The following is a 9238-nucleotide window of genomic DNA, read 5'->3' as shown; positions in this document are numbered from 1 at the left end:
GTCAAGTCGCTGTTTGTAGATCTTATTTTCTTTGATAATGTCCTACTTGAAATGTTTCAGAAATCAGAATAGCACGTGAGGAGGAGTACTTGTTGTGAATAGTGCCTGGCATCACTGAAAGTGATCTTAAAAACAAAACAAAAAAAAGTAGAAAATGAAGAAGTCTGCTTAAACGTAAGACCTACTTCTCCAACATGTCCTGTGGTCATGTAAGGGGATGGTTGAATGATTATGAATGGAGTATGATTGTGCATAGGCCGATGGGTGTCAAATCTAGTGCAATCTAAATTGACACAGCATAACAACAGACCCCAGATTCACCCAGTTCTGTCTTTCATAACTGACTAGCCTTTCAGTGTGTCAGCCGCACTGCATAGTGATCAACTCTATTGCTGTATCCGTTAACCTTGCTCTGAATATGATCTGTGGAAGAGTCAACCTTCCTAGAGATGAGTTGTTGAAGGTAACAGTGGGAAAGGCACAATGTCACATGGTTGAAGACCAAGGGGAGGCTGCCATCCAGCACCTGTTTCCTCATAAAGTAGAAACATGGACATAAACAATCAAACAAGCCAACAGAGAAGAAGGGACATGAATTACATAAAGCTAAATCCTGCTTAAAAAACTCCAAATATGATAGAACTGGAAGCATGGCCTTTGTAAGGTGTTTAGGTCATAAGGGTATAATCTTTAGGAATGGTGTTAGTGACCTTAAAAAAGTGCATGTCGAGCTGGGGTTGCAGCTCAGAGATAGATTGCTTGTTCAGTCACATGAGACTCCAGGTTGAATTTCCAGTACCAAAATAAGAAGTGAGGAAGGACAAAGAAGAAAGGAGGAAGGGAGAGAGCAAGGTAGGGTGGGAGGCAGAGAGAAAGGAAAGGAGGGAGAAGGGAGAGGAGAAGGAAAAAGATGAGGGGCATAAATTGAAAGAGAAGGCAGAGAAGGAAGAGAAGGAGGTGGAGGAACAGGAGGAGGAAGAAGAATGTGAGGAGAAAGAGGAGGAGGGGGAAGAAAAGGAGGAGGAGGGAGAGGAGAAGGGCAGGAAAAAGAGGAGGAAGAAAAGGAGGAGGGGGAGGGGGAGAGAGGAGGAGAAGGAAGAAGAGAAGGAGAAGGGGAAGGATGAGGGGTGATGAGGAAGAGGGGGAGAAGGAGGAGAAGGAGAGGGAGGAGGAGAGGGAGGAGGAGAGGGAGGAGGAGGAAAAAGAAAAGGAGAAGGGGGAGAGGGAGGAGGAGGGGAGGAGGAGGATGAGGAAGACAAGGAGGAGGAGGAGGAGGAGGAGGAGGAGGAGGAGGAGGAGGAGGAGGAGGAGGAGGAGGAGGAGAGGCCCCAGGAAGTCCCCTTGCTTCTATCACTTAGAAGTGTAGTCATAAGAGAGCCACCTATGGGAAAAGATGCCCACCATAGCAGACATCCATTCTGTCACCATGGTGACCTTATACTTCCAGAACTCTAAGAGGCAAGTCTGTTTTTGTTAACCTGCAGGCATTTTGCTTTAGCAGTCCCAGCTACCTGAGTCCACCACTCTCCTTCTATGGCAAAGTCACTGTGAATAGAGCTGGTTTTACCCACACAGCTATGCATCTTAGGCCTTACAAATGTTACGCTGAGGGCTTTTCAAAGCACCAGGAGGACTTTCCTGGAGGAAATCCCAAGAGGCCTCATGGGAGGGGCCCAAGTCTCTATGGAGTAACTTGATGACTTGGCTGTATCTCCACACAGTGGTTTTTAAGAATTAAATAAAGTCAGAATTGAGCTCTTCCTAGAAGAATCCAGGCCCCTGGAAAGACCTCGTGTCTCCTCTTTCAGGACTGCAATGGTGTTGGGGTTTGGAGAGACAGACAATCAGGAGCCAAGGCTAAGGTAAGGGGTGATACAATGAGAGAGAAGGCACCTGCGTTGTGCACAAAGTGGTTGGACATCCTGCAGAGATGGGCCAGTCCGTGTGCATGTGTTGATGTCAGCAATTCCCACGTGAAAATACAGGTCTTAAACATAAGCAATTTTCGATCCACGACTTCATTCATTTCTTTGTAGAAACAAAGAGAATTGGCAGCACATGCTGTTCTAGCTAGAAAGTAGACTTTCCTTCTGTTCGTGTTGGAGTTTGCTTACTATCGTTAGAGAGTGGGGCTTCTAAGATGTTATTAAAAGCTCTGGGTGTGAAGCCCAGAACGTACAGTGAGCATGCACAATGCCTGGGTTAAATTCCTACTGTAAACAAAAATTCAGAAACCTATTAGTCTTTAAAAGTGATTAATGCAGTTCTTTGAGGTCTTGGGGACTGGGCCATCACACCAGAATGTGTTGTTAGGAAACTTATGCATTCCTCCTGTTCTGCCTCTGTCTCTGGATTCTCTTGTCTTCCACTTTTCTCCCCAGCTATGCACTGGGTTCTTCCCAACACTAGAGAGATGCCAGAAATATGTTCTTGGACCTCACAGACTTTCAAAGCCTGAGTTAAAATAGACATTTTGTTTTTCATGACAAATTACCAAGTCTCAGGTCATCTGTTATATCAAGGAAAACCCAACAAAGCCACATCCTAGGAGGGTTGAGACGTTTTTATCAAACCGGAGAAAGGGAGCCCTAGAATTAACCATCACATCTGTACTGCAGAGCATTTAAGGAATGTGAGGAGGAGGAGGGTGTTACTTGAATAGCTACTGTTACTTAGATAGCCTTTTAAAAGCTACATTACATCTTGAAACATCGGAGACCATATGGGGCAGCTATGAGAAAAGCTACTTTGTGAGCTAGATGGTAAAAGCAGCTTTGGAACAAAGAAACTATTTAAATGAGCAGTGTGTGCCAGCCTGTCCCCCATCAGTAACTCCATAAGCTGGGTATGGGAGTCTCTAGTTAAGCCACTTCAGTGTTAAGTCATGACTGGTGACAGGTGCCTGTGATGATGCCACTCACACTTAGAGCTTGAATAATTTTTGAAGGAAGCCAACAGTGCATTAACTTGAGTATAGTTTTATTATTTAATTATGAACTGAGAAGCAGACAAAACATATACACATGGCTTTGATTACTTCACACAGTTGGGTTAAAACATCAGATTACAGAAGTATTTACATAAAGATACTGTGTAGTTACAAGGTAATAGCTGTAAGCTGAGGACAGTAAGTATCACTACTTGTCACTTGTGCACTTATTGTTAATGACTCTGAACTGAGTAGGTAAGAAAAAAACCACCCATGGTGAGCATGATATAATTCCAAAATAAGTCCAAACAAGTCAGTCTCCTTGCTATAGGGATCTCACTCCCAAATTCCACCATTGTGTGCATGTTCATGTGAATGTGTGTGTGTGTGTGTGTGTGTGTGTGTGTGTGTGTGTGTGCATGCATACGTGTGTGCATGGAAAAGTACATATGGCATGCACATGTGTCATAGGAATGCCTTAATGTAAAGTCATGATGGAGTACCTTTCAGCTATAGAAAACGGGCTACCTCTGAACCCGAACAACTGGTTTGTCCCTTTTTGTGCCATATGCTCCAGCAAACTCTTCCAATACCATCTGCTTATATGCCGGTATCTTAAGGTCCAAGTTTCTATGTGGAATTCAGTTAGATCTCTTAGGAAGACAAAGAGGCTCCCGGTCTTGGGTCTTCACAGACCTTCCAAGGGTTTGAGCATCACTGAGGGTCCCCATCTGAGCAGTGACAGAGATGTGTTTTTGTGGGAGCTTTATAAGGGCATCTTCTCCTCGCCCCCCTCCTTAATTGACCTCTCCAAGATGAGTTACAAAGAGACATACTATCCACTCCCTTCCTGATGTACCCTCTCTCTTCCAGGGGATAGGAAAAGGAGGAACAACGAGATTTACTGCTGAGTGGCACCAAAGGCAAGAGAGAAATGGGATCAGAAAACAAACAGCCAAGATCAAGATAGGGCCTGACTGTGGGAAAAGAAAGAACATTTCTGAGTCCTAAGCCTTGACACGTGAAAGGCCCTAGGAGATCCAAGCCTATGTAAGACATGGGTGATGCCAAGCCAACGCAGCAGAACATGGTGGTGTTCCAGCCAAGAGGTCCATGTGACTAAACCTAAGGGTGCAGCTGTCTAAGGGGGAAGGGAGGGTGCAGGGGCCCCTTTCACATGGTTCCGGTTTTCATCATGACTAGAAGCACACTTGACGACGGCCTACTGCATTTTCACCAGTAAAAGCGTCTGTCTTCCAGGAGTTTGCTTTTATCAAAATCCCCTCCTTCATCTGTAAGAAAGAAAGAAAACAATTTAAAGTGAACACACAGTCTTGGCTTTAGAGAGAAGAACAGAACTTCAGGGAATAGACTTTTACTCCTCAAGTTAAACCAATCGTGGTCAATGCTAACAACGACTGTTTTACAAATACCGGTTTGATTTGTTTGGGTTTAAAATTTGCCCCCACACACTGGCACGCGGCTGGCTATTCACATTTTTTTTATCCAGTGTGTAGGTAGCCGAGGGTGTATTTGAACTTCTGATCCTCCTGCCTCCACTCCCCAGGTCCCAAATCACAGACATTCAATCCCACGCTTCTTTATATCGCACTAGGGATTGAGCCCCAAGGCCTTGTGCTTGCTGGGCAAACACTCTACCAACTAAGGTACATTCTAGCCCCCCAATATCCAGATCTCTATGGTAAATTGAGTGTGATGTGGCAAGTATAACGTATACCTCTTTGGTATAATGAGGCTGTATGTCGTGCTCTGATTAACATGCCTCCGGTCTAAACACTTGACATCATACCCATTTACTTGCATCAAAATGGCATGCCCTGTGCCTCCTGCTGGTAGATCTCAGGCATGGGAAAGATGACATGGGAACACACTTGAAGATATTCCCTCGTCACGTGATTTCCTCTGGGTAAGCACTGAGACGAAGGCAAACACACCCGTTGGTCGGACGCGGATGCAAACATGTCAGGCCTAGAGCGTCTCATAAAGATTGGATAGTAACAAGGTCTCAGGGCCCTATATACAAAGTACAAGGGGTGAAACCTGAGGTGGGGGTACAGAGGAGGGGCCGATGCAGCATGCGTGCCCTAGATTTTAATTTCCCAAAGATTGCCTTCTAGATAATGCAACGTTCCCTCAGCTACTCACAATATCATTTGAATCCTGGCCTACCGCATTTGCTCACATCTTTGGAAAAATAATAAATAATGTGGTTCTTTCCTGGAGGGAAAGAAAATGCGGGCACATGGATGGATATACAGACGCATACACGACCACAGGTAGCTGAGAAACAGAAAAGCATCCCAGTACAAACTCCACTGGAACCTAAGTTTATGGGAAAAGAGACATTTAGATGATACCTAGAGATTCTGCAGTGAAAAAATATTAGAGATAATGATTGACACATGATGCGGGAACCCAAAACTCCTCCATTTATTTTGGTTAATAAAACGTTGCTTCTTTAGCTCATCTCCAGACGCAAGCTACTCAGAGCATGTCAGTCATTAGAGCCAGCGAGATGGCCTAGCAGGGAAGGGCGCCTGCTCTCAAGCCCAACGACAGACTGATTTCGGGTCCTGGAACCATCATGGTGGAAGGAGAGAAGGGACTCAAAAGTTATCCCCAGACAACCTCACTCGGTGTGGCATGGGTTTACACTGAGGTCGTGAAGTTCCAAAGACCCAGCTGATCCATGCCAAGATGCCTCAAGTCTACCCGTTCTAGCTGCAGGGATGGAACAGCTGTTTGAGGATTATATCTACTCCTGGCTTAAAGAGGCTGGACAGAAGGTGAAAACAACCCAGGATTGCAGACAAAGCGGCCTCTGTCTATTAGGGTGAACCGTGCCTCCTGCTGTGTGCCACAGGGAAGGGGGGCGCATCAGAACTTTCTTTTGGCTTAATTCTGAACGGTGAGCAGTTGGATTTTGATTATTCCATATTTTTTGGCTCTTAATTATAAAACAACGAAACCGACTGGAGCTCTTTTAGTTTTAAAAGTTCTATTTAGTGGAGGCAGGAGGATAACATGTTCAGGGCCAGCCTTTGCTACATAGCCAACCAGGGGATACATATCCATTATATTCAAAACAAACAAACAAAGGTTACTAACTGTGGGCTATGGTTCATGAAATTCATATACAACATCTCATCAAGGTAGTGTTTTGTATTCTTGGGACTCAATGTACTAGGAAGTACACCGGCCTTTACTGAACAAGCATTTCTGTGGGTTTGGAGAGGGAGGCATCAGTATGCAAAGGTCCTAAGTCCAGAAGACAGAGAAGCCACCACCCCGGCACCTTTTTGTGGTTTTTCCAAGGAAGCCAGAAACAGGGCTGCAGCCTCTGGGAGAGTCAGCAGTTGAAGATTTGGGTTTCGTCTTTCTGGAGAAACAGAAACGTGCTCACCCTTAATATTCATATAAACAAAGAAGTATTTATATATTCCTGCCAATTAGCTCTGTAAATAAATTAGCATTCAAGTATTTGTGTCAGGTAAGTATTCCTGTACATGAATCTTACTCTGCTGTGGGAGACTAGAAAAACTCTGTGAAACAGAGTACACTGTGTACTGATATAAAAAAAAAAGTTAATTAAATATTTACCTTGCATTTCATTTACTGCATTCACGTGCACTCTATTTCAAATTTAAGTTGACAGATGACACAGCCCTGATCTAGCACAGACCATGAGTTTTAATCAGAAGTAGCAGAAAGAGAAGAAACATATTCTACCCTAAAAAATAAGACCATTCACACTGCAAACCCAGAAACGGAACCGGAAGCTCGCAAAGGATCTGCTATGGGGATGCTGAGCTGTGGTGAATATCTCTCCAAGTAAGTATAGCTTTTATTCTTGGAAATCTGTATACAAAATTCTACCAAGATTACTTTTCCTTCTTTTTAAACGGCAATGACATGAAATTCATCAAGGAAAAAAAATGTTCCTGGACCTATTTCTTAATTTAATTTTGTTTTTGAGAATTTCATACGTGATGAGTACTGATTGCATGGTTTCCGCCCTCTCTGTCCCCCAACTCTTACTGTGTATCCTCTGTAATTCATATCTCTCTCTCTCTCTCTCTCTCTCTCTCTCTCTCTCTCTCTTGTACTCTCTCTCTCCCTCCCTCCCTCCCTCTCTCTCTCCCTCCCTCTCTCCCTCTCTCTCTCCCTCTCCCTCTCTCTGTCTCTTGCTCTCTCCCCCTCCCCTTCTTCCCCCTCTCTCCCTTTCTCCCGTCCCTCTCTCTCTTCCCTCTCCCTCCTTCACCCTCCCTCCTTCCCCCTCCCTACCTCCCCCTCCCTCCTGTACAGCTGATGAGCTGGATAGCTTATCCAGAAGTTGTCCCCTGAAGAAAAGCGATCCTCTCCCCAGTCATTCATCCCTGGCCCTATTTTTAATAGCTTTTACTTTATTGAGTTTGTTTTAAAACCTTTGGTAGCTGTTTCTACTAAGTTAGGAGGGAGATACACTTGAAACGTCTTTATTCTTTAATAGTAATTGGTATTTAGGAGTAAGGCTCTTTCCAGAAATACCCAGGCTTCCTGAACCAACATAGTCTCTCTGCCCTACGTCTGCACAGCAGACCCTGCCAGTCTGGGGACCCAGGCTCACCAACTGCCTGCTAGGGGATAGGGCAGGTGGAACCCCACCGCAGGTGCAGCGCTCACTGACCCGCAGTGCTCACTGACCTGGAGGCGGCCGGTCTGCAAGCTCCTTCCTGCGACTCTGGTCTGAGATGAAGCGGTGGCCCTCTGCGGGGGAGACGCGGACTGAGGCGGATAGCTAGACCCCAGGACCGGGGAGACCACAGGTTCCCGCCAGCCAGGCCACCCGGTGGGACTTGCCTGTGTCTCTCCCTTTCCTTCCCCGCCCCCACCCTTCCTCCCTCCCTTCCTAACTTTTGTCAAGATCATTAGAGGCTTCTCCAGTCCCAGACACCTTGTTAGCGCACAAAAACAGTAGTTCCCTAAATTCAACCCACCAGCTTTCCCCTTCAATCTCTCCCTCTCTTTTTCCTCTTCCTTCCTTCTTATTGCCCACTACTCCCCTTTCCTTTCTCCTTTCTTGGATCCTTCTCCCACTCTTTCTTCTTCCCTCTTTCTACCCTCTTTCCTAGACAGGATCTTAGTTTGACCTGGAACCTACTATGTAGACCAAACTAGCCTTCCACTCACAGCAGTTCTCCTGCCTCAACTTCGAGGGTGCCAGGTTACCCCAAACACCTCTCCAATGGAGGTTTCCCGGCCATCAGAACCCATCTTTGTCCCACCTGCCCTCGCCTACCATCTCTGTATTGTCTGAGATCCTAACTTTTTACTGCAGCTAGCTGTGACACTGTCTCCCCAGGCTCTTGGCTCTGGGGCTTCGAGGAGTCCCCGGAAGTCTCCCATCAACCTCGGTGAAGACAATAAAGAGTTTGGAACTCACGTGCGCCCTTCAGATAGAGCATGGCTTGGGGAGTCCAGTTCCTCTTCTCAGAGAGTCTCTGTAGGGCAGGGAGGAGAGAAGAGTAGTTATCACAGGGCAGCCGGTGGGGGAAAAAAAAACAAAAACAAAAGCAGAGGCTGAACCCCGGGTTTGCATTCTCTACATGCAGATTACCTGCGGAGCACCGCTGGAGTTTTCCAGAACAGACAGCACCAGGAGAAGGGCCAAGGCTGCCACGGCCAGGATGCTCGGCCCCTATAAGACACAACCAAACACAGGTTCATCCAAGTGTTGCTGCTTTTTTTTTTTTAATTTTATTTTTTGCTTTCTTTTCAGACAGGACAGCAGGCCCCTTACTTCACTATATGATCCCACCTTCTAGTTAATCCACAAATAATGACTTTAAAAACTAGAAAGATATGACTTTCATAACTTCACCCAAATAAAGAATTGGGAAATGAGTTCTTCTATTCAGGAAAATCAGACAACTGCACCATTTAAAGGCACTATTCTTCAAATGTCCAGTCACTACAGTGTTCAATACATATAACCCAGATAGAAAAATGGACGATTTGTAGAACAGCTGGAAAGATGTCAGGTGCACATCTGCTGCTTACCTTCATGTTCCCACCCTGTCCAGAGCCGCGAAATCTGTCGCCCTACCTTCCACTCTTCTGATCCTGTTACAACCCCGGGCTTTAAAAACGCCTTGTGTTTGAGTCTGCACATGGGGAAGAAGACCACGGGTTAGCTTGTCAATCTTCAGGACTGAGCTGATCTGATGACTCCTCCGGGGAGGTCTAATTGACAGAAATAGGACAATGATTGATGAGCGGATATCATTTGTTCAGGAACTGACCACAGCA

The 9238-nt window shown here is 45.6% G+C and overlaps 1 protein-coding gene across 1 annotated transcript; it reads right to left on the bottom strand.

Moving 5' to 3' along the window:
- Nucleotides 1-2968: 2968 nt before the first annotated feature.
- On the bottom strand, nt 2969-9005 carry Spx (spexin hormone). The gene is made up of 6 exons (NM_001083933.3): nt 8990-9005; nt 8547-8627; nt 8373-8430; nt 7634-7696; nt 6246-6329; nt 2969-4221 (listed from the first exon to the last, which is right to left on the bottom strand). Exons 1-6 carry the CDS (start codon nt 8993-8995, stop codon nt 4163-4165), a joined length of 351 nt encoding a protein of 116 aa, NP_001077402.2. The 5' UTR covers nt 8996-9005; the 3' UTR covers nt 2969-4162.
- Between the last annotated feature and the right edge of the window lie 233 nt (nt 9006-9238).

The sequence above is a fragment of the Rattus norvegicus genome, chromosome 4, assembly GCF_021556685.1.
Source record: "Rattus norvegicus strain SHRSP/BbbUtx chromosome 4, alternate assembly SHRSP_T2T, whole genome shotgun sequence".
In the NCBI taxonomy this organism is placed as follows: domain Eukaryota; kingdom Metazoa; phylum Chordata; class Mammalia; order Rodentia; family Muridae; genus Rattus; species Rattus norvegicus.
Note: the sequence above shows the minus strand (reverse complement) of the source record. Positions and strands in the feature narration are given on the sequence as shown.